At 35.0% G+C, this 26,537-nt stretch overlaps 1 protein-coding gene across 4 annotated transcripts in view; it reads right to left on the minus strand.

Annotated features, from left to right (window-relative positions):
- Positions 1-26,537, minus strand: part of exd (extradenticle) — a 163,770-nt gene that overhangs the window by 17,500 nt on the left and 119,733 nt on the right. For all 4 annotated transcript variants that reach the window (XM_065343753.1, XM_065343754.1, XM_065343755.1 and 1 more), the window contains exons 4-5: positions 11,061-11,251; positions 2,604-2,739 (exon numbers count right to left, since the gene is read on the minus strand). In XM_065343753.1, the coding sequence (XP_065199825.1) occupies positions 2,604-2,739; positions 11,061-11,251 (327 nt within the window). The remainder of the gene's footprint in view (positions 1-2,603; positions 2,740-11,060; positions 11,252-26,537) is intronic.

A 26,537-nucleotide genomic window follows, 5' to 3' on the forward strand; every position in this document is an offset into this window, starting at 1 on the left:
GAAAGCTACACCTCTTACATAAGAACCTCCTCGTGGGGGGAGGGGATATGCCCTGCATTTTTTTTTCATTTTCTTCGTACACCTAATTCTTGATTTTTTTCAGCTAGTGAAAAATTTGGAAATTATGTACTAAAAATTTTATCATAAAATTTGTTTTGGCTAACTTCAAAATTTTTTTAAATTTTTCCAAGTATTGAAAATTAGAAGCAGGAGTACCTACTTTAAAAAGTGAAACGTAAAATTTTAAGCAAAACAACTGCCTAATGAACCCAGATCGGAGCAACTTAACTAACTGAATACAAATCTAGAAATGATAGATCAAATTTTCGAGTTGAAAAACAAGTTTTCTCATTTTTTTAGGACGAAAAAATGTCGATTGTCGCGATTTGAAAATTTTCAACTCATGCTTTCCACGTAAAAAGTTGCGTTGAATTCGAACGTATTTGCCTGGGGAAGGGGGGAGGGTTCGAAATCATTAATTCGATTCATCGTAATGAGATGGGTCACCCTGTGACGACTACTCGACAATTCGTGTTCCACTTTCCTTTTGAATTTTAACCAGATAGTTACTTCATTTTTACCCTGCCCCATTGAAAACTTTTCTGGCCATCGTCGAAGAATTTTTACATTTTAAAGTCACTCATTCCATAATTTTCAATTTCTCCAGGACGTTTCCTTCTATGATTGTACAAATTCAAAAATCAATTGCATTTTGATAAAAATTACACCCATAAACACGAAAATTCAAAAAAACGACGTTTCTTTGACATTATATTTCTCATTATTTGATGATATACTGAAAGATCGACTTTTTTTTTGAAAAGTTCGATCCATCACCTAAACTTGAACATCAAAAACAGTAGGCTAGTAACACACTCAACACCTTCAACACCACATTACATAAATCTACAACTCGTCGACATCGTCTCATTCCACTTCTCTCTAAAAAAAATACCAAGACACAGATGAACAGAGCAAAAAGAAAAAAAAACACTCGCTACACAGCACACCGATGAGAGAGTATACGGAGTCGACGGGAGAAAAAACTCACTATCCCGAGAAACAGAATAATTAACTTCATTTTAGAAATTCAAATGACCCTGCACCCTGTGTGCACTCAGCAGCGTAACATTTCTCGTTGGGCGAATGAAAAATAAATTCACTCAGCTATCGCGCAGCAGCCAGCCATGCCAGCCAGCACAGCACAGCATCGCAGGGATAATTCAACAGCAGCCCGAGAAAATATATTAAGCAGATAAGCGCGATAAGAAAAAGATTTCATTTGATTATAAAATCTAAAGGGTAATTTGGATAAAGAAAAACGGATCTCTCCTATTCGCGTTTCGTGCCGCGGCGCGGCGCAGCATCGCGCCGTAAAGTCAAAAAGAGAAAATAGCAACGCCGAACAAAGACAGACAGAGATAGCGAAACACACCGAACAACCCGAAACGACGAACCGAGCACGTTGAAATAGAGTAGGAGGTGTCGGCAAGCTTTAATACTCAGTTTTAATCAAATTTCTCAAGAAAATGCTTCGGATGTTTTTACTTCCCTGAGTACAATTTTCTTCCATCCCCCTTTTCTCCCGTCTCCTCCCTCCGTCTCGCTTCTTTCTTTATACCGCCGCTCGTATTCCTCCTCTCTGCTTTAGATAACGACGAAAATTAAACTGCTGCTACTTCTTTTTTCCCTGCTGCTGCGTCTCTCTTCGACGTGTCTGCCCCCCTGCTTCATGCCCCACCTTCACCATCAACACTGCGAAAAAGAAGACACGAAAAAGCCCCGGTATTTATACAATAGGGAGAAAAAGAAAAGAAAAACTCCCAATATACGCGCTTTTCTCATTTTCCTATATTTTTTTTCTCTTTCTTTTTTTTCTTCTTTTTCTATACGGCTTATACAAAAACTTTTTTTACTCTATTTTCGCCTTCTCTCAACACTCCAATGGGTTTCGCGTAGCATTTTCTTCTTCTATATTTTTTTTTGGGGGGCTTGCTTTTTTTTTTGTAAATTTAATTCACGCGCCAAAATCGCGCCGGCAACTTTACAACAATAAAATATACGAATATAAAAAAAAGCTCCGGCGAACGTGTTTCGACGTTTTTTTTCTCTCTATCTTTCTCTTTTTCTATACTAAAAATATACGTAAACGTATTCGCCATCTCGAATTCGTATACTACATATATATGGAGGATGCAGGCAGAGCCACCCGTCAAAAAGACGCTTGTACGTTCCTCACGCGGAGAAGCGACCGAGTAAATAATATAATTTCGCGTAGACAAATAACGCGAAAAACACCAACCGAACGAATATTTTTTTATAAACTCGGATATAGTAGGGATGCTGCGCTGAGGAGAAGAAAAAACAACTGGAAAGGCGAATGCGAACGATTTTGCCATTTCCTGTTTCGTATACGTAGGCCAATTTTTTTCATCCTTTTTCCTTTCTCTCGTTCCCGCAGGAATACGTTAACATCGTTTGCGAATTTACGCTTTGTGTCTCCTATGCTATGCTATGGTGTACTCGGATGTTATAAACAACAGCAGCAACAATACCTAAACATATTTTCAAAATAGCGAAGTAAAAATTTCTCGTTGACTTACTTGTGATACTGTTATGCTACACTTTCTGGCTAGTTCTTCTTTAGCTTCTTCCGAAGGATAAGGATTACTTAAATGTGAATAGAAATATTCGTTTAAAATTTCTGACGCTTGTTTACTGAAATTTCGTCGCTTTCTCCTAAAAAAACAAACACAAAATCACTAAAATTTAGAAAACTATGTCATAACAAAACAGGTGCATTTTGATACGTAAGTAATAGGTGCTAATATTTTCTATGTATTGCTAATAAATAACAAGTAAAATTACATCATAATTATTCATAAGACAGCAACGTAGTGAGAAATTTTTCATGAAAACGTAGCCAAGTTCAGAAATGATAAGGGTTCTGAGCGGGGAGGGAAAGGAAGAATTCAGAATCGATCACTAGTTTTTTGCATGCAGAACACGAAAAACACTCATTTTTTATTTCAATCTTTCGAAAAATTGAAATTTTTGCTTCAAAATTTCAAGTTTTTTTTATACAAGGTGTCCCAAAGATTGTGATCAGAGTCGGAGGACATTCAATTACAAACGAGTGGGTACCAATTAAACCCGAAAAGATAATTGATTAAAGGGAGGGAAGAAATCTGCAGCTGTCTAAAATTGAGGCCAAAATGAGAAAATGATTAATTTATGCATGAATCTTGGTTCCATCAACTTTTTTGACCCTAAAACGTAAAAATTTGCACGAGAAGAACATTGAAAGATAATTTTAACCTAATATAGACCTACTAGGTGGACGGGGCCGGTGTTCATACCCGGCTCAAAAAATTTTCAAATAGTAAAAATGTGCTTAAGTGCTTCAATTATTCTGTATATATGAGGGTTGCAGGAGGAGGTGCTACGTGCCTTGAATTTTGTTTTAAAAAGCGAAAATTCGCCCTTTTTTGACCAATAGGTAGGTATCCTTCTACAAAAAAAATACTTTCATCATATTTGAGGTATGTGGGTGTGGGTCTGGAAACCACCTTGGAAGGGGAAGGGAAATGAATTCACTTTTTCCGCTGACTATTTCAACTCTAAAACTAGATCTAGGCACTCACTGTGAAAAATAACTTTAAGCCTCAAAAACAAGACATACAAAAGGGACCGAGTCAACCCCTCTTCCCATTTCCCTCCCTTGAATCAAAACGATTTTCAGAAGCTCAATTCTTGACAATAATTTGTAGTTTTAGAATTTAAAAATGTGAAAAGATACCAAAAGTTTGAGAAATTTATTCCCATCCCATTTTAAGACACATAACCCATAAAAATGTTGAGGCATTTATCTCACCCAACATTTTAGGACACATACCCCCCTCCCCCAATATTTGTTCATGTGAATTCAAAATTATTCTTTGAGGTTCGCTTTTTCCATATTTTTTGTTTCAAAATCAAAAATTCTAATGCAATTTCAATGTTTTTTGAGTATTTTTACATCAACTCAAAACGTCCTCAACACATTTTCTTTCTTTTTTTTTTTTGCTGAATTCCATCAAAAAGCCATTACTTTGAGGTGATTTTCAGTTTCAGTGATTTTAACAATTTTTGAGTATGTTTGCATCTTCTCGACACATTTTCAACTCCTCCGTGCATTTTGCGTAAATTTCGTTGAGATATCTATTCGGTAATTTTTAGAAAATTTCTGTGTTTTTTTTTTGAAGTGTTTTTACATCACACTTTTTCATTATTTTTTAATCACTTTTTAAAGCATTTTTAGCTAATTTCGTTGAAGTTTGTAATACTTCTTGTCAATGTTTAGTGATTCAAGGCTTTTAGAGATTTTTAACATGATTTTAACACGTCTTGTTTAAAATCATTTCACGTATTTTTGACCAATTTTACTCAAATTTCATCATTATTGTGAATGATTTACAGTGTTTTTAATGTTAATAATTTTTTGATCCTTTTTTTTTTACATCATTTCAATTTTCAATGCGTTTTCACCACATATTTTTCATGAAATTTTGATAAATTTTACTAAAATTTCATCAATCTTAGATAACTTTTTGTGATTTTAAATCTTTTTTTTAATAGTATTTTTACATCATTTGAACACATTTCCACAGGGTGTCTAACAAAACTTCCAGACAAAAATCATGACTTTTTCATGACTTATTTTTCACATAATTACCGCATGAAAATACCCCCACCCCCCAAATATTTAATAACTTGAAACTGCGAGGAAATCAAACAGGGTTGCCATTTTTCACAGGATCAAAAATTAGGTATTTGAGTTATTTAATTTTTCTGCTTTTTTGAACAAATTTTTTATTTTGTGATTTTTTTCCTTTTATGGGCTTTTAAACAAATTTTTAAGTGTGTTTCGAGCACAATTCATGAATTTTTCATGACTTCTCATGACCACCTACCAAAATTCACGACTTTTGTGACTTTCATGACTTTTATGACCGTTAGACACCCTGATTCATACACGTTTTATTACGTTTCTCGCATTTTTTCTCGAATTTTATCGAAATTTTCTAAATTAGGTACCTACTTATTTAGCAAGTTGAATTTCGAGGCGTAAATAACATTTCAAAAGAACATACCTACAAATCGAAATTTTGATCGCGAAAAGTAGAGAAAATTAAGTACAAATTCCTCTAAATGAATTTGATTTTTCTGGAAAATTGAAGAGTCCATTAGACACCACTTTTCAAAAAAGTAATCATCACTCCAAAAATGATCGAGGGGATGAGATCTCACAATAATTTTTTTTGAAGCTGTTCAAAATAGGAAAAAGAGCTCAAATAAAGGCTTCGAGAAAGGGAAAGTTTTCAAGCAAGCTGAAAATTTTTCGCAGGCAGAGGTGTTAGATACAGGTGATCTGACGAGCCAGTATTTCGTCCTGAATTTTAGCCACACAAATTCTTACGATTGACATCGTGTATTTATTTTGTGTTATTTCACTCCTCCCAATTATCTCTTAAGAACAATTAAAATCACAGAACGTATATAGTTTCGGTTCAACAATTTCGAAAACTCGAAAGAAAATCAGAATCCATTCCTAAAAATAAAAAATCCTCCATTTCAAAACTCTTAGCAGGATTGTTTCCGTAAATTTTTCAAGTAAAAAATTCAAGTTGACCACGAAGCAAAACATCCGACAATTCCACCATCACTCAAACAAATGGTTTCATCAGAATCTGAGCCATCACCACACACACAACCACGCACATATCTCGTATATTCATTGCGATTAATTACACCATTCGTACGTACGTACGTATTTCTCTTCTAATACTCGTGTCTCATCTTCTGTATCATCGATATAAACGACATACACGCGTTTAAAATATTCCGATGAAACATCACGTTTCAACTACCATAGCGACATCGACGAGAACCTTGGCTTTTAATGATCAGAAGTAATTTGGCGAAACGTGACAAATGATAATTCAAGTTTTTCTCTTTTTTTTTGCGCGCTTCTCAAGTGTCAACATTTTACACCGTAGGTATACGTATATAGCTAACGTAGACATACGCTAACGAGTAGACGACTATAGCTTTACACACGCGATAACAACTTTTCTCTCAAGCTTTTGTAAAAGCTCGCAGTTATAACTTTTTTTTTTACCAACCACTGACTACACGAGTAAGTATTTTCTATACATTCATATTTTTTCGTATATTCGTCGAGAGACAGCCAAAGCTCCGACTCAAACATTCAAAAGACTACTATTCTGCCAGCAGCAACCATGTTAAATGTAGTAGCGAAAGGCGGCCAAGCGTGATGTATACAAGACCGGATATTATAACAATATTGTACCGGAGCACAAAAAAAAAGAAGAAAAAACTTGTTAAAAAATTTTCAAAACTACCTTTTTCGTAATTTTTTTCACGCTTCATTTTTTTTCTCCGCTTTTTCCGAAGCGCAATTTATACGTATTTCGTATTCGACGCCGCTCGAGATCGAATACAAAAAATGCCGGTTTTCGACAAGCGGCGAAAAATTTTTTATGCTTCGAATCTTTATTAAATTTTTCCCGTTCGTATGTTTTTTTCCCTCGTCTTCTCAGTTATACTAGGATTTTTTTCAGCTCTCTTGCTTCGACTTCGCGTTTATACCGAGTCGAAAAACTTTGAACAGTAAATCTCTGACGAATTTAATGGCTTAATTTATAGACGACGGTGATGCGGCGCGAACAAAGCCGCCAGACATTTTAATACGTCGACCGTGAATTTATACGTAGTTTTTTGAGGCGAAGAGAGAGAGAAAGAAGACGAATATAAATATCTTTTGTCGCGGCAATTTCTTCATTTATACAGAAGCCAACTTCAGACGGGATCAATACTGACGTTGAAGATTTTGATTTAAAAAGCATCTAGTTGAGTGGAGAAAATATCGTTCAAACTTCGAAGGGTGTTCCCTGCATTGGGTAAAAATTTTTTCATTCGTTTATTTTTCGAATTCTGAAAATGATGTTTCTTTTTTCGACCCGCATTTCTCAGCATAAGGTTAACCAACGACCTAATTCCAGACGAAATCGATCAACACTCAGAATCACATTTTTTTTCAACATGAGAAGAAAGATATTCAACACTATCCAGACACGAATGGAAACCAAAAATCGTAGAATAGTATGTCGAAAAAAGTTCCTCGAATTCATCAAATTAATTGCTGCTCTTCATCGTTTAATAATGGAAACTTCCAAGAAAGAACCGCAGGAAAAAATTTATCAACTTAGAAAAAACATTCGCCTTTCAATTGGCTCGGTTACAATAAAAATAAAAAAATTGCCAAAAATACTCCGTATATCGATTGCCTATAAATTCGATTCTAAATTACTTTTGTCATTAGGAAAATACCAGAAAATTTCTCAAACCGCCGGCGCAATTTTTCACCAAGATAAAACAACGTTGCGTTGTTGAGAAATTCATCTTGACTTTAGGTTGCAATTTTTCGAGACCTTAGATGAGTGTTTTTCAAAAATGAGAACTCGAAAAAATTCCAGTGGAAGTAGGAAGCATTTTTTAAAAGATCATTGTGTCCATTTGGAATATTCTTTTTAAATTTTTGACCATCAAACAATGAAAGATATGATTTCAATTTTTTAGCCCATTATTATTCATTACACAATCTACGAACCTCAAATTCAATTTGGATTCTGACACGTAAAATCTGAACAACATACATATTATGTAACTTATCTAAAAAATGGCCATTTTCCCAAATAAACTTTTCCCAAACGTTTTTATTTTCTGTCTAACTGAATCATCGAATCAGATTACCCAAATTTCTCAAACGATCATTCTCCCGAATGAACTTTCTCTGAAAACATTATGGGTGCCATTTATCGGCACGACAGATTAAATCATTCGAACGACAGAAAAAAAGTGTTTTGCACGACAGATGCTAACGTCCCAAAACCACTTTTTTAACGACGGAAACAGTTTTCAACAATCGCAGGACAACAAAAATTGAAGTGCACGCCAAGAAAATCAAATGAACGCCAGTGTATGCCCGACAAATAGAATGAAATGCATCGACGACTTTAGGAAATGAACGACGACATAATGATAATAGCGACGAATTTATTCACAAAATCAAAGGCTATAGGTAGGTGGATAAGTATGGTGAATTTGCCCTCGAGAGCTTCAGGGTTGATATTTGCATGGAAGGTGGGTACCCTTGAGCACCTTCCGTCAGGTAAGTTTCAGACCCCCAGACCCCTCCCCCGTTTTTGAGAAACCCCCCCGTTTCTGAAATTACAATAAAAAAATTTTCTCAGCCCCATGTGAACCGATTTTTTCAATTTTTTGGCATGTTGTAAACATCCATAAGAGGTAACCCCACAAAAAATTTCAATTCCCTCCCCCCATATTTTCCCCTCATAATGGCGTTTTTTAGTTTTGTTTGCCTGTTTTAGCAATGATCATGATTCAGCACAAAAATGCGAATAGCATTTTTAAGTGTGTTTTTAACCCCTAAAAAACATATAGGTATTTTTTTCAAAAAAAAATTTTTGGTGGGCCGTGGTCAAAAATTTAAAAAACCAACAGAGGGGGGTTAAAAATGGATTCTGGTGTAAATTATTGTTTTTGGTAAACGAGGTATCGTTTCCATATGAATCGAACCCCCCGAACACGAATATGACGTCCAATTTCATGTTACCCTCATCCACACCCCTCCAGTGCCCCTGCCCCCACCTCAATTTTTACTAAATTAAGAATTGAGCTATTTTCATAATGTTGGTGTCGTTTCCATATGAAACGAACACCCCGAAAACGAATGTGCAATTTTTTGCTACCCGCATCCACACCCTTCCAGTGCCTCTGCCCCCAACTCAATTTTCACTATATTGAAAGTTCAGATATTTTCATAATGTTGGTGTCGTTTCCATATGACTCGAACACCCCGAACACGAATATGAAGTCCAATTTAGGTAATGTTATACGTAGTTCAATGTACTTATGTGTACTGAGCACGTACCTACATCGCCAAAACTTCGGATATAACTATTCAACAAAGACATGAATGAAACGAAAATGATAAGATATCACTTATTGAAACAAGCGTACCATTCATTATTCACAAATACTGCTCCATTCATGTTCACTAATTCAAACGAGAGGACAAAAATTTGGGGTATCGGGCAATTGAAATAATTTCGTCGGGCTTTCCCATGTTCGTCGTGCATTCCCTTTTTCGTGGCGTGAATTTTCTATGCTAGTCGTTCAAGGTCTGTCGTTCAATGCTGTCGTTTTAATGACCAAAACTGTCGTTAAATCCCTGTCGTTCAAAAACACGATTTCGTCGTGGGATTTTACTGTCGTGCAATTCACTTTTTCTGTCGTTCAATTAAAGTTTTCCCAAACATTATTACCAAATAAAAGAATTTCTGGCAATTTCAGAAACGAAATAGAACTTTTAGGCAATTTTGACAAAAAAGTAGGATTTTTTGGCAACTTTTTTGCAAAAAACTGTATTTTTCAGAATTTTTGACAAACTTGGATTTTTTTTTACAATTTTTACAAGAAATAGAATTTTTTAAAATTTTGACAAAAAAAGTAATTTTTTGAAAAATTGATTTTTTAGCAATTCTGATGAAGAAAAAACTAGAACAAGACTTTCTAGAAATTCGGACCAAAAAAAGTCATTTTTCTGCCATTTTGACAAAAAACAATTTTTTTTGGCAATTTTGATAAAAAAGAACTAGAACAAGACTTCTTAGAAATTCAGACCAAAAAAAGTCATTTTTCTGCCATTTTGATAAAAAACAATTTTTTTGGCAATTTTGATAAAAAAGAACTAGAACAAGACTTCTTAGAAATTCTGACCAAAAAAAATCATTTTTCTGCCATTTTGATAAAAAACAAATTTTTTTGGCAATTTTGATGAAGAAAAAACTAGAACAAGACTTTCTAGAAATTCTGACCAAAAAAAGTCATTTTTCTGCCATTTTGACAAAACACAAAATGTTTGGAATTTCGATAAAAAGAACTAGAACAAGATTTTCTAGAAATTCTGACCAAAAAAAGTCATTGTTCCGCCATTTTGACACAAAACAAAGACCAAAAAAAGTCATTTTTCTGCCATCTTGACAAAAAACAAAATTTTTTGGATATTTTGATGAAGAAAAAATTAGAACAAGACTTTCTAGAAATTCTGACCAAAAAATTTCATTTTTCTGCAATTTTGGAAAAATACAAATTTTATTCGCAATTTAGATAAAAATGCAGAATTTTGATGAAAAAAAAAACTAAAACAAGACTTTTTAGAAATTCTGACCAAAAAAGTCATTTTTCTGCAATTTTGACAAAAAACAAGAATTTTTGGCAATTTTGATAAAAATGCAAGCCTCTTTGGAAATTTTTACAAAATATGTTTTTTTTGCAGTTTTTACAAACAAGTAGGATTTTTACCAATTTTGACGAAAAAACAACCTTTTTTGCGAAAAAAAGCAAACTTTCATAATTTTCAGTAAAGAGCAGAACTTTTTTAAAAGCAATTTTTGGCAAAACAAAAGCGAGACTATCAAGTAGTTTTAGGCACAAAATTTGAAGTTTTTAGAAATTTTGTTGCAAAAAATGAGCAATTTTCAGCAATTTGTGACTACAAAAACCAAACTTTTTGTCATTTTTTTGAATTTCTAGTTGAAATAGCAACATTTTTAGTGATTTGGTAAAAAGCGAAACTTTTTGAAAATAACTCGTAAAAATTAAACTTTTTTTTTTTGAAAAATTGTGACAATAAACGAGATGTTGACAATTTTGACAACAAAAGTAAGACATTCCACTTCGCCCTCCTCCCATTAATCGCTCTAGTGCTCAAGTAATCACACTTCCCCCACCAATAAAAATAACTCGGCATTCAGACTCTTGAAAAACCGACATCAAATTCCAACTATTCTAATATCATAAAAAATAACGCTACATTCTAAAAAAAATTACACGTCCAAGTAGACATATCAAAGATACAGACTAAGTATCTAGAAAGAAAAAAAAACCGTAAACCACAATAAATGAAGACTAACCTCGCATCAAGGAACCTGGACCGTAAGATCATAACAGCTTCGCACGTGCTCTGTTTCAGCTGCATCTGAATAGATGAGAACTTCTTGTGAATTATTTGCACCATTCTTTCAATTTCTTTAGGCGTAATCGGTCTGGTCCGTGACTGTTCTCTTAACAGATTCATTACGTGCGTGGTGAATTCGTTGCATGCCTGCAATTCGTACATAAAAAACAAGACAATATTATAACCGCGTATCATAAAAAATAAAATAAAGTCAAAAACTCTTCTACCTTTTTACGCGTGTCTATCAAACGAATTTATAATGATAGGTTTCGCGTATAAAAATACGTATATACAGGTATGAAAAAAAAAAGAAGAAATAATAAATAAATAATCGCGCGGTCTTATAAAATACCGCTATCGTGTTTCCACGATAATTTTCGGACATAGAGGTACATAATTCACACACAAGACATACTCTCCGTGCTAACTTGTTACGCTATACGAGATACTTTAAATTTTCGTCTCTTTGATTTTGGTGACATTATGTTTCATTAATACGGGTTTTTAGCTGTTGAGAACGTGGACATCGGACATCTCTCTATGCTTTGTGTGTGAGAGAAATATCCAACCCGTCGACATTTAAATGTCATCTGAGCGGCCGACAGACCTCAAGGGACCGAGACGTGCAGTACACGAAAATATATACGAATAAATCTAACGGAAGTTCCAGCGATATACATGAGAAACAATTCTTCAATAAACGACCATTAAAAGCATACTGTTGTTTGTGCGGAAATGACCAATAATACTCGAGATATTTAATTTCAAACGTTTAACTATTGATGCCTTTAAAGAAATTAAAACATCCTACGTCTGATATGCACAGTCAACTTGTCTTAGACTTGATGGTTTTGTTCTACGAGCTGAATTTGTCTTCGGAAAAATAAAATGATTTCAGACTAAAAATACAAATATTGGAAAAAGTGGACAGATGAGGGTCTGAACGTATATTTTGACAATTTTTAACATCAGAAAGGTACTTGAGTCATTTTTTAGCCATACTTTGAGCTTTTCTCTCAATTTAAAGAACACACTGATCAAAAAGAACTCACAAGTGGGAAATTTTTACGAGTTAACAGCCCAACCCAGTCCAGAGAAGAATAAAGAAAGTATACTAGGGAGGGTTTGAAGTAAAACTACACAACTTATAGACTATTCGAAGAAAACTTTAGACTTTGGCGTTGTTTTCAAAGTACCAGTTGGTGTTTAATTCTTTCTTTTCCCACGCTCCTCGGACATATTAATTGTTTTTAAAGCGGGATAAAAATTCGATCGATTTTATCGCGTCTGAATCGACTGCTAAGTAAGGGTAAGCTTATAGGGGGTAGAGGGCAAACACAACTATAGCTCCATCCTGGCCTCGCAAGCCTTTCTGTACATCCATAAGCGAGCGGAGGCGAAACCACGACGAACCAAACCATTAAAAGCGTATTGGTGGACGATGCGGATATACGCAGCTTGGCGAAGACTAGGCGTTGTAAAATTGGAAACGATCTATCTTGACCGAAAAAGCGAGTTTTAAAAACGAACCAAAAGACAGACAGAGCGAGAGTGCGGAGGAGAAAAGAAGCGAAAAAAATACATAAAAGCTACGAGAAGAGCAGCAGAGAGAAAAAAACCGGCCATCGCCCTCGCCTCCTCCGATCGTAGTTAATTTTCTGAAGATTCAGCAACATCGCATCGCGCTTCGAAGAAGAAATATCCTTCTTTTTTGGTGAGCCGAAAGGCTCGGGCTAAGGATTAATGTCAGACCTTCTAACTGTTTTTTCTCTCTGTGTGCTCGTCGAGAGCGGAGCGGAGTCTTGCAAAAAGAGAGTAACTTCATCGTTATCGTGCTCCTCGCTACTCGCTCGACGCGGTTCTCGGTTCGTCTCACTCTTTCTTCCTCAACCGTCGGTGTGCGCTAGGATTTCTCTAAGCTTTCTTCTTCGATAAAGCTGTAAGCTCGTTAATTCTTTATAGCTGTATCTTATACTCTATACCCCGGTATAGTATTTCTTTCTCGTATTTCGTTCAGATGGCGTACGGACCTCGGCGATGAACTTTTCACAGCCACCACCTTCACCTCCACCAGCCAAGACATCAGACCAATTCCAATTCACCGTTAGGTATTACCTTCGAAGCTTTTTTTTTTTTTTTTGAATCCCACATACACGTATTAAGAATTAAAACTATTTGCCTGAGATGATCGACTCCTCTACAAGGAGCGGTATCACATACATGTGTCTGATGTGCTCTGCCTATACTCGTACAGTCTTGTAGGTCTAGGTACATGCGTGGTGATGAAGCGAGGGGGAAACTAGCAGCGGCGCTGCGGACACGAGATGATTAAAATTTAAGCGAGATGTTCGCTTCGTCAATACTGGTCCATTAATTTAAAACGCGAGACTTGGTCCGCTTTATACGAGAGCGTAAGAAAGAGAGAAACACAGTCTCGGGCCTTCGAGGCTATAAAAAACGCGCTATTCAAAAAGCCATGATCTGATATACTAACGTCCGTGATGAAGGATCGTGACTCAGTCAGTTGTATTGGAGTTGACCCTTACGAGACGTTAAAAGAAGGTTATTAAAATATTATATGTACACTAGAATTATACGGTATTATGGCGTATCGAATAGGTTTTTTTTCTGATGGGAGGGCAGGAAGGGGGTAGACGACACACGGCTCCGTTACAATTTTAAAAGATTTAAAATATTATTCGAGGAAAACCAGCAGCAAGCTGTGATGTTTTTCTAGTCGAATTTCGGCTGGTAGAGATGTTAAGTACGTCTTTGTCTCGAATTTACTCGGTCTGTAAGCTTTTTTTATCAATAAAATGATCGCAAATCACTCAAAAATGATCAATTTTGAATGGAAGAGAAGTAATGACCACACAACTTGAAGTAGGTGGTAAAAAAATCAAAAAGAAAAGATCTGAAAGGGAAACATCACAAATGACGAGATTCTTGATAAAAAATTTCAAAGAAACATAATGAATACAGTCATTGAAATTCAAGGGGACAAACGCAAAAAAAACAAAAGGCTTCAACTATAGACGAAAAGAGGAGAGGCTCGAATCAGCGAGGAAATGATTTTTTTTTAAATGAAGAAATCACAAGAAAGTGCCTTTCAGACATTTATGAGAAAAAAAGGTGATTGTTTGAGGTGCCTCAGAGCGCCATAAAAGTACCTAATTGAAATACAAAACAAATCGAAAAAAATAAAACCTGCCAAAATCTGAACGAGAATTGTTGAATCAGCACACAAAAATTGCATAAAATATCCATATACAAATAATTTACCCATGGTTACAACATCATAAAATTTTCAAAATTCCAGAAAATATTGTTGCAAACATTTTGAAAATAGATTAAAATGTCATAAAACGTTGTTTATGTTTCCTATTTACAAATTACGAAAAATAGGACGAAAATTGTTCAAATTATTATTTTTTAATTACACCGAGTTTTGAAGAAATCCATAAAAATGTTAATAACTTCTAGATGAGCTAATTCAAATTCCGTTGAGGAAGCATTTTGCTAATTTCATGAAATCTCAACGAAATTTTATAGTTTTTTCAAACATTGTTTTACTCATTTTATTCAGCCATTCAAATAATTTTTGGATTTTTGGATTTTTTTCAAATTTTCAAACAGGGAGTCTCAATGATTGGAAAATAAGCTCAAATAAACGTGCCAAGAATTCCAGACCTTTCACGATTTAAAAATTTAAAAAGGAAGCCATTTTTGACACTATTATTTTCATTTTTTTCAATCTTTAAAATCTTTATTGGGTTATTATTTTAAATCATACAAGTATGAGTTACAAAAGGATAAAAACCATCTTCTAATTTTCAAAAAATTGATAATGGCTCAAAAACTCCAAGAAATTGCATTCAATGGTTCCAAAAATACGTGTATCACTCCATCAAATGCAAAGAAGTTCCTAGCCTATGAATGCAATTTTCTGAAATTTTTCGTCTCTTTAAGTTTTATTTTAGAAACTAGAGGGTAGTTTTAATTCATCTTCAATCCAAATATAATTTTGAAAATCGAAAACAATACCAAAAATAATACTTCTTCTTGAAATCCTGAAAGTATATTAAATCTTGCTCCAAATGACAGCAGCAAATTTGTATTTTTGGAATGCTCATTTGATCCCATTCACATCACTGCCCACGGCTCGTTCAATTTCCAAGGTAGGAATTTGTAAGCAATTTTACGAAATAACATTTTTTTTTTCGTTTCAAAAAATTACACTAGAATTTACCACCAAAATTGACAAAAGTTCGACTTACGAAAATTTTGAGGACCATATTTGTATTTTCTGAAAATCATTTGATTCTCAAAATATAATTTATAACTTTAGTTTCTTAAATGGATCATTATGTAAAAGAACATTTTTTCAAATTATGCAAAATTGATACCGGACCCAAATTTTTTCTAATTTTTAGGCTTGGCCACTCCAGATGAATCGAATATCAGGTGCAGAGCATGTTACCTCCTCCCTCCCTCATCATATGATTTAGTTGGCGATCATATCTTTTGACCATTTCTTTATCAATTAAACAAATTGCAAATTTCCTTTTTGTTCTTAGTGAAATTTTTCCAAAAAAAATTGCAAGTTGCCCATTAAATAATTCATTAAGCAATTACGGGCATTTTTTCGCCTTTTTTGAGCGTTTCAGCATACTTTCATTTCTATATAAAGATGAAATTTAAATTGCGAGCGATCGAGAAAATTTCAAAAAAAGCCCCAGTTTGAATTTTTACAGTAAGTAGACGACACTTTTTTCAAACTTATGAGTCCTTCGATCCGAAAACCAAAGTAAATAGTTCACACAGATAAATACAAAACACTCAAAATCTTCAAAAAAAATCGAAACCATAATTTCCTCCAAAGCTCGTAGATGTCACCTCCAATATCGTCAAATGGAATCCCTCTCCGTTACCACGATACAATTCGTTCTCATCCCAATAACCCACACCGACGACAGTGATGAAACCACAATCGCAAAACAAATTATACACCATGTACCACGTCGCAATTCGTCAAACACCAGCCGCAATCAATTTCACGTGGTTTTCACGCATCTTCTTTCCTCATCCATAGTATAATAATTTGACCCATCCAGCACGAGTATATAATAACAAAAACACATCGCCATCTCGAGTCGTTGTCGCATAATGACAATGTTCTTCAACTCGTCGGCAAATACGACTAAGTATTTCCTAATAAAATGCAGCGACGATGTCTAAAAGGCGTTACTACGGCCATCTTCTATATCTACAATTCGGTAATTATACCAAGAAACCACATCCCTAAAGCACCCTTTTCCGGAATGTACATTCAATTCAACCCCGTAAAACGTGTATTTTCATCGTTGGCGAACACAGCCATTGAGGAAAAAAAAAGGCTCTCGTCATTTTAGATGCTCACTTTCTCCTTCTGAGCTTTCTTTTTACAGTGAGCCAGGTACCAACATCTTCTCCAAAGCTACCTTCATCCTTCATCCTTCCACACTGATTTGACACCAAACTCGAAACAACAATACTTATCCTACAATAAAGTTGTATCGCCCTCTACTCAAAGGAGGAAAGGGCAAGGAGCAGAGGCAATCACAAGTAAGGTATCAGTACAGTAAAACGTTTAACTATCGGATAATAAATAAACGACGGCGTAAAGATAACGACTAGACGATATCGTATATTCGTTTTCTCGTTTTATTTTTCAGTTTCGCCCACAAAATCCAGAACACCCAGACCGACACATACTAAAATACACGCCGATGGAGAGAAAAAAGCAAAAGGGAGCAGATCACTGCGCCGTTTATGTGCAAAAACTAGGGGTTGAAAGAGAGAATACGAAGACGACGAAGACGACGCACCACACCAGCAATCAGATGTGCCCAAGGGGAGAGGTGTGATAATGTAATACAGATAAAAAGTGACAAAAATGCCACCATTAAAGACGCTATAATCGGATCGTTTAACTAAGCAGTAAACTTAACAGTAACAATATCTTTCCATTTCCGCGCTTTGCACCACCCTTTTGTAAATGGTTGCGTTGGCGGGTATAATGGCAAAAATCGCAGCTGAAAAGGTAAAATTTCATTTCGCGTGACCGATTTGAATTCTTACACATCTTCGTACTTGTTTTCCATATCCATACAAATAGATGGCACTTTGAAGAACTGAGATACCCGACCGATACATCTATGGAAAAATCCCACACTTTTCGAAGCCTAATTAAACCCCATTAAAAGCATTTCTTTTACTTCGCGTAATCGATTCAAAGGAGTAAAAAAAACAACAACATTGGTGCAGTCGAACCCAGCATACTATTCAAATTATTCCCCAGTTGCTCACGCTCGTCAATACAGCGTATAAAACCGTAGGTAGGCCAGTCTCTATACGTAGGTAGGTAAAGGTATAAGAGTGAGTACATTCTTTACAATGGTATCGTTTAAACTCTTTTTTTTCCTGTACCTTATTAATCGCATCGGAAAGGTAAACGCGTCCACGAACTCACTCAATATGTACCTTGATTCGTCTTCCATCTTTCTTTCTCTCACAATCATTCTCTTTGCATACGCAGCGCTTCTTGCAATTACACACGAAACAATGAACTACTCGATGTACGCGCTTCGTTCGAGAACCGGTACAGAGTTATAAATCAGACTACATTGTTAAAAAAAAGGTAAAAATACGCGCTACTTATACGAATAATTGGGATTAATATTCATTCTCGTATACTATACTAACACGCGGTGCGGTGATTAAAAATAAAAGCGAAAAGAAAACCAGCTCCGGAGAAGCGCTTTTCAAAACGACAATTGACCGCAGAAACTTCAGAAAGGTCTTTTGTTCCTTGCCTCGACTCCAACGCATTATGCTTTAGAACTTGAATGCATCTCATTGAGCATCGATATTCGACAAGCAGGTTTCTTTCTACTTTGCCTATGGATTACAAGAAGGCAGATGAGGGTGAAGATGAAAATTCTAACGAATCATTCTGCTCAACACGTGACTGAAGCAATCATTTGATTATTGCGATCCAGTAAGTATAGGATTTGATAGTTATAAATTGTTTCTCAATTCATTAATTCACAAGTTGGAAGACGAAGAAGGAAGGAGAAGGGCGATGGTCTGAAGTTCACGCAATTTTTATACATTTTCCCAAAAATTAATAATTTTTAAAAAATATTCATTTATTTGAAAAATTTTCTAAAATATTTCCTCCTGGTGTTTTCTCTCAACATTGTTCTGTATCTCGACTTACTTCGACAGATTTTCCCCTTCCAGTCATTTCAGTGTTTTTTTGTGACAAAAAAATCTGCTCATCATTTTCAACAGATAAAACTGTTTTGTTTTTTTGAATTTTTTCAAACTTGTTCCTTATTAACCACATTTTTTATGTAATTTTAGAAAAATCCTTCAATTATTCGACATTAGCAAAATATTTAGAAAAAACCATAATTTTTTTTTGAAAATATTGCTTTTCCATTTATTCAAATAGATATTTTTTTCGGCTTATTTGGAAATTAGGTAATCATCATAATTTTAGTAAATTTAAATTGTTTTATTTTACTGATTTTTTTTTCATTTTTGAAAATCAAATACTTACTTGGTTTTTTCAATTTTTTTGTGTTCTTTTAGATTAAAAAAAAAAAAATGTTTAGTTTTTTCCTCAATTTCAGAAAAATGCTTCAAGATTTCGGCATTTTAACAAAATATTAAAATATCATCTTTATTCTTTTTTTTTTTTGAAGTTGGTCTAAAAGTATCAATTTTTGATTTTTATAAGCTTTTAGTACGTATGTTACTTTCCTTTTTTTCAAATATTATATTAAGTACTGATTGAGACTTCCAAAAAATACATCACCTCGACTTCTTGACATTTCATCTCACTGATCTTATTCCATCCCTTCAGGTTGTCATTCCTCAAAATTTTTTGAACATTTTTTGGGATGACCCCTTTTACACCCTCACACTACGAATGGTAATAATTTTCTAAATCAAAATTCCCAGAATCTTTCAAAAACTTCCTAAATCCACCCCCTTCTCACCACAAACAACCCTCACTTGGCCATTACTTTCTCTCAACAATGAATTGCAGACAGCTTAGCAGAACCTCTCTCATAATTCAATTTTTAGCTGAAACGAAAAATTTTTCTCGTTTGGCAGTTTCACGTAAACGATCGCAGCATCCTTCCTTACAAATAGAATCGTTTCGAGGAACACCACCATCACAACAACCATAGACATCTCTTCTGTTTCTGGTTGCTATACTCGTGCGTAAGTTCCAAGTACATACGTACAACTACCACCAGCAGTAGCAGCAGAAAAAGCAGAATTTTACGAGGCTTTTATGAAATCGTAACTTCTGACGAAATGGGGGAAAAAACGTCGTTTTTACGATTCGACGTTATAAAAGGCCCGGCTCATCGATAACACTTTACACGACCGTTTTTTTCGAAATTACAAGCTTTTACGATCTTTCTCCCACATTATGTGGGCGACTAGAGACGGCGCAGGATAACCAACGTAATAAGATATTTATTTGGATTAAAGAAACTTACATCCATTATCTTAATGTAACAAATGGTATAAACTGTCTTATAAACGCCGCCTTCTTTTTATCCAATTATCAAGCACATCGTCCGCAACCTTATCGCAATCAAATTACCAACAACAACAACAGCAGCAACCCAGAACGCTGCACCGACCACCACCACTAGCCGGATCAATGGCTAAATGCCCATCCATCCGTACTCCGCGAGTTCCTACTACACCAACAGATACAATATCTAATGAAATTATCCCTTCCTCCAACCAACCTGCTCTTTTATCTTCTTATCTATTGTGGCGAAAAATTAAACTCTTAGAAAATCCATTCTATACCTTATCTGCTTACCTTTCCCTCTTTGTTTTCTAACCCCATAAGGGGGTTTGCAGGATCTCATAATACGAAGGGGTACTGAGGGGTACAAGGAAAGCTTCGTAATAATAGAAAAAAAAAGAACAACGAGAACGAAAACAAAAAGGTTAAAACCTCGATACTTCGGTCTTGATTTTTATGGTAAACTGACAATAATGATTGACGGCGAATCTAACGCTAAGAATGGGCGGTAAGCGGGCGTAACCGTTTATTACGTAGAGCTATCATTACCGAGGAAACGTTTCATTACCAAAGGGACTGCTTAGTGCTTATATAGGTTTTCCCTTTCTTTCACATGCTGTTACTATTAATTTCAACAGTTCTCCTCCACCTTCTTCTCATCCTCATCGTCCTCGTGCACGCCGCCAAGTATCGTTGTTTGTTGTTTTTTTTTCCTTTACATTATTATATCTACCTTTAATGTAGTACAGTACTTTAAAGTGGATATTTTTCCAAATCGCGTGATATATTGTTTTTTTTTTTTACTCTCGTGCGCGCGACAAAAATACTATTAGAGTTGTTAAAAACCTTCGCCAGCCCACCCGTACCCCTTGCACCCAAAATATAGCGTGCAACTGCACGTCTCTAGGGCTGAAGGAAAACGTCATCGCAGCTGATTCCTACACAGCGGTATAACCTAACTTCGGATAAGACTGTACTGTACGGAGGCCGGAGCAGGAGCTGGTGTTTAACTTACACACGAGCATTGAAACTTTCGCGGGCAACTTTTAATTTAGCACGAAATTCGATACCGACATATACATACACTACCTTACGACCTGAATAAGGGCGAAGCCCAAGGGGTGAAGGGTGCGTGCGTGTGGGCGCACCGTGACGCGTCCGCGTCATTCGTGCGTATTTAAAATATTCATCGAATGTGCGGAAATAACGTGCTGGTTTTGCACTCGTCTCTCGCCCTCGTCTTCGTCTTTGTCCCGACGTCTTATTACGCCAATAAAGAGAATTTTTTGCTTTAAAAAGAAAGCAAAAAAATCCGCTACGACACGCGAGAATCAATAATAAATCGCCCAAACCGAATTACTGGAATTGCCTTTTTTTTCTCTCTCATCGTTACGCCTTCATTTAAATTTATATATTCGTGAGTAACTCGAGTTCTTCCAAACATGAAAAAATGTTTGTTTTTGAAATTTTTTTCCACAGAAATACGAGTACATATTCAATATTTTTAACAAACGACCACAGTCGATAAATAAAAAATTTCGTTGAGCTGCCGAGTCGCTCAAAGAGACTAGACAAAGATATTGACACACATATTGCATTTTTCAAAGTTTTGGGCCCCAGATACCTTCTAGTGTACTTTTTTTTCCTGCATTGGAATTTCCAAAAAAATTTTTTCAATTCTCTCCCCTCCGGAAGACTCAATTTTGTGATTCGATACCCATATCATTTTATCCTGACTTGAAACTTACCTCTGCCCTTCAAGGCCCAATTTCCCCAAAAATACCCCAAAACAAAAGAATGCAGAAACTAATCGAACTGTAAAAATGAGAAATTTAAGCCATGAATAAAGAACATTTCATTTCCCTCCATTTTTTCCGCCGCACCCTCAATTCATTCAAAAAAATAAATTTAAACTGATTGTGAGCTGAAGAAATTTTGAATTGTGTTAAATTTTTCTAATGATAAAAATTTTTTAAAAAGAAAAACAAGGTCCCACGAAAAACAAGAAGGGAACAAAATTGTTGGGAATAAAATTCCACATCAGTAGAGGTGGTTCATTTCCATTCACAAGGCTTTGTTATCGAGATATCTTTAGCTGAAGCAAGAAACTTCCTTCGGAATCGATTTCTACAGGCAAAAAATCGACTGCCTTTTCCAACACATAAATCGATTTCGACTTCGCGAACAAACATCGACCATGATCGAAAGTCAATTTATTACGATTCTTGAGGCATTCGATCTCGCATGATCGATCATGTTCAAAATAACAAATCAATTTTACAGACTTTTCAAAAATCGATTTTTTCGATTGATCGACGGTTCCAATTTTCGATTATGATTACAAAGAATGGTCGATTTTCGATTTCTTAATCGATCCATTTTTCAAATTCATCATTTTTTTGGAGAGGGGGAGGAGAAGGTAAAAAATGATCAAAATTACAATTCGATGTTTTCAAAGTCGTCTTTGTGTTTGTTTCGCAAAAATGACCTTTTTTTTCAAAAATCGATTCTTAACCCTTTGGAGGTTCTCTAGGTTTTCGGGTTGGAAAATTGAAGTGCCTTAATGAGTGTGATAGGGTACCTCGCCCAATTGGCCAAACCACAAACAAGTCGAGCTTTTGATGAAAAGTTTTATAGGAAAATGAAAGTTTCCAAAAAACACAAATGTGACATTTCCTAAAAAAAAATTGAATGTATGCAGAATTTTTTTTGAAAAAATGAACCAAAAACATGTGTCAAAAACATTGAACAAAAGCACTCTTTCAAGAAATGAAATAAAAATTGAATAGGAAAAAAATAAAAATACAAGGTTGAAAAAAAGTCATCTGGCAGTTCACAAATTCAGCGAGAATCAAATCTTGTTGGCAAAAATGCCTTTGTTTAAAGCATGAAGAGAAGAAAAATCTATGTCGCTAAGAGAGGATTTTTTATCAAGTCATAAAATCTTTTCGGAAATCGAGCCGAAATATGGGACAAAATTTAGCAAAATTGCGAGCTTTCTGGTAGGAGGTAACTAATTATAAAAACATTTTCGCCTTTATTCACGAGATGTAGCATAGAATTTTCTTTCATTTTGGGAAAAATGAGTATTTTATCACTTATTGGAGTATAGGAATATGAAGATGAAGATGAAGAGAAATAGTAAAAATAGTAAATAAAAATCCAAATTCATCTACGAGTTCAGTCTTTCATTTCGTTTATGCTCCGGATTTGTGTTTTTGTTCACTATTTCTCTTCATCTTCATCTTCATATTCCTACTAGGGGGCTCCGCCCCCTGGCCGCTTCGCGGCCTCACCCCCGTACTCGTTCCTCGGGCTTCGCCCTCGGAACTCGCTCTTGGGGACTGCGCCCCCAAACCCCCCATCACTCTCCCTTTTCTCTCTTAGAGCTCGCTTTTTCAAGGTTGCCCCCAAGTCCCTTTCCTTACAACAAACTATATATTACTAAGCAAAATGAGTAATTGAAAAGAGAAATACTCGGCTGAGAAGTATAAGTTGGATTTTTTGTTTACTATTATTTTGATGATAAATAAAATGCTAAGCAAATTGGAAATATTCGGCTGAGAAATTAAAGTTCAAAGTTATGATTGTTCAAAATAATGCTTTTTTGATTTTCAATTTTTCATGCTTAAACTAAAAAATTTTGAATTACAAATGTTTTATAACATATCTACACGTCATAAGGAATATTTTGAAAAAAAAATGAGCAAAATCGGTTCAGTTTTCATAAATTTAGAGGAGGGGGCCCAAAAATTAGTTTTTGGGCCATTTCTCCCTCTGTATGGGACCAAATTGGTTCAAATTTTGGAATTAGGTTTATAATGCAATTTAGAAGAAAACATATTTCCAAAATTTTTTTATGTTGAATTTAGCCCCCTTTTTCTTAAATTTTAGGCCCTAAAAATCGAAATTTGGGCTTCGCTATATTTTTCGCATCAAGTACTCGTCGAGAGCTTTCTATTGAAAAAAAAATTAGCTTCCTAGGTATAATTGGAGCCAAATGAGAGCCTGCTGAACTTTTTTTGCTTGTAGCTTTATACTATAGATACTCCAATAAGTGATAAAATACTCATTTTTTCCCAAAATGAAAGAAAATTCTATGCTACATCTCGTGAATAAAGGCGAAAATGTTTTTATAATTAGTTACCTCCTACCAGAAAGCTCGCAATTTTGCTAAATTTTGTCCCATATTTCGGCTCGATTTCCGAAAAGATTTTATGACTTGATAAAAAATCCTCTCTTAGCGACATAGATTTTTCTTCTCTTCATGCTTTAAACAAAGGCATTTTTGCCAACAAGATTTGATTCTCGCTGAATTTGTGAACTGCCAGATGACTTTTTTTCAACCTTGTATTTTTATTTTTTTCCTATTCAATTTTTATTTCATTTCTTGAAAGAGTGCTTTTGTTCAATGTTTTTGACACATGTTTTTGGTTCATTTTTTCAAAAAAAATTCTGCATACATTCAATTTTTTTTTAGGAAATGTCACATTTGTGTTTTTTGGAAACTTTCATTTTCCTATAAAACTTTTCATCAAAAGCTCGACTTGTTTGTGGTTTGGCCAATTGGGCGAGGTACCCTATCACACTCATTAAGGCACTTCAATTTTCCAACGCGAAAACCTAGAGAACCTCCAAAGGGTTAATCGATCGATTTTTTCAAATTCATCTTTGTTTTCTTTTTTTTTGGGAGGGGGAGGGGGAGGTCAAAAATGATCAAAATTACAGTTTGTTTTTTCATAAATCAATGTTTTTAGTTCCGATTTGAACTACGAATGATTAATTTTTTCAAAGATGATCAGGTGGTCTGTCCAAAAGGCATTGTTTTTGTGGTATTTCGGGCAAAAAATTATACCTGTAGCTCAACTGAATTATTTTTTTGAAACCTTGTGTACCTATAAGCTCCACAAATTTGAAAATTGTGTGCCCCAAAATTTAAACATCGGGGAAAAAGATCAAATTTCTCATAAAAAAATTCAAATCAACTTACTCTTGGTAAAATTTAATAAGCCTACAAAATCGTATCTCTACTGACATGTTCTTGAAATAAATGTCAATCAATTTCCCCTTCCTTCGCCCTACTTGCTTTAGAAAAATGAAAAAGATGGATCAAAAAATAAAATGAAAATCTTATCCTAAATTCATCATGCTGAAAAAATGAACGCACACATTTTAAACTGCTGTCCAAACTTCTGTAAAAAATCGAATTTTTTTGAATTCGTAAATTTTTCAAGAAATAAAATTATTTATCCGTTCATTCTAATACATTTTTTCAATTTCAAAAATAGTCTACCAATTTTCCAGAAAATTTAAAAAAAAAATTACTATCCGATAAAATTTCAAAACCAACACGACGTTCATAAAAGTATACAGCTTGTACATACTCGTATCTTATATCCCCCCCCCCTCGTAAAAGTAGAATTACCCCCTTATCGCAATAGTTTCCTCTGCGAGTATTTTTGCGCAATTTTTTTTCGTTTATTTGTTTTATGACCGGTACGAGACGACGTGCGAGTGCAACAAGACTAGAAAATACGAATCAAAAATGCGGACGTAATGTAATTTTGAGCGTTTCGCGTAGTTCGCACGTATATACTACGATATCGAATAGACCGAGAGAAGCTGGCGGTCGGGGTTGGGAAGGGGATTTTCATTTTAAACGTCGTTTTCTTGGAAGAATTTTCTCATAAAATATTCACGCCGGTATGGCGAAACGATAGCGTTGGAAACGATAGAGCGTTGTAACTTATCCGACGTGTATCTGTTTGGAAAGTTACGGTCCGTCGGTTGTGAGTGACATTTTGACAGAAGAAACTATCGAGTTTAAGTCGCAAAAGGTGTATTCTACTTTACCAACTGCCATGAAGCTTCTCGAAACGTGTACACAATGTGTACGCTACCGAGGTAATGTTCTGGACGGTCGTTTTCACTTATACTATTATACATATATTGTTACCGCAAAGAACCGGCGACCGACGACAATCTATTTATATGTGTACTTGCCTGGTACAGTAACTTACCTATGTATAATGTAATGTGCAAATACACATAAAAATAATAATCTATAATGGACAAAAACCAAACCATATTTTCCTATTCAATTTCACATTTTATTTTACTTTTTCATTTTACACGTCTTGTTAAAAAAAAAAAAAAACATAAGGAAAAAGGTAGATGAAATGTCACTTCGAATTAGATTCAAGTTCTTGTCGCAAACTATAACCCTCCCCATAATAAACATAACACCCCGAGCTTTAAAAATATACATCACACCCACCCAAGTTTAGTTTTTCAAAAATTATCATCATTTTTGGAAATAGAGTTTCGGATGTTGAGATACAAAAAACGTATCTCAGCACTAGGCCTACACGAAGACGAAATCTTCGTCGGTGGTTCGACATCGAATAGGTTTCATTTCACAGTGGCCCGGATTGAAAAGTGACGGGCAACGGAGCCCGAGTCAGAGTCACAGACGCGATGGAATCTTGGAAGCATGAGCATTTATCGACGCAGCGTTTAAATTATCATAAATTGAAATAATGGGTTTGAAAACAGGCTGCTAATTATACCGCTAAGCACGATACTGCTTTAAGTTATTACATCGTCGGGGTTAATCTGTAATTTAATATGTTCGCCAATAATTACACGTTATTGTTAGGTGGAGATGTAAAATTACAGAGTAATTTCTGTTTTTACCAAAATAATAACAGTTTTTATCACGAAACTGTTTTACATTTACAGGTCTGTGTGTATTAATTGCTAAATGCTCGATTTGTGTACTGCGATGATTATTAATACTATATCGTAGAAGCGAAAAATACAACGCATGTG

The sequence above is a fragment of the Planococcus citri genome, chromosome 1, assembly GCF_950023065.1.
Source record: "Planococcus citri chromosome 1, ihPlaCitr1.1, whole genome shotgun sequence".
In the NCBI taxonomy this organism is placed as follows: domain Eukaryota; kingdom Metazoa; phylum Arthropoda; class Insecta; order Hemiptera; family Pseudococcidae; genus Planococcus; species Planococcus citri.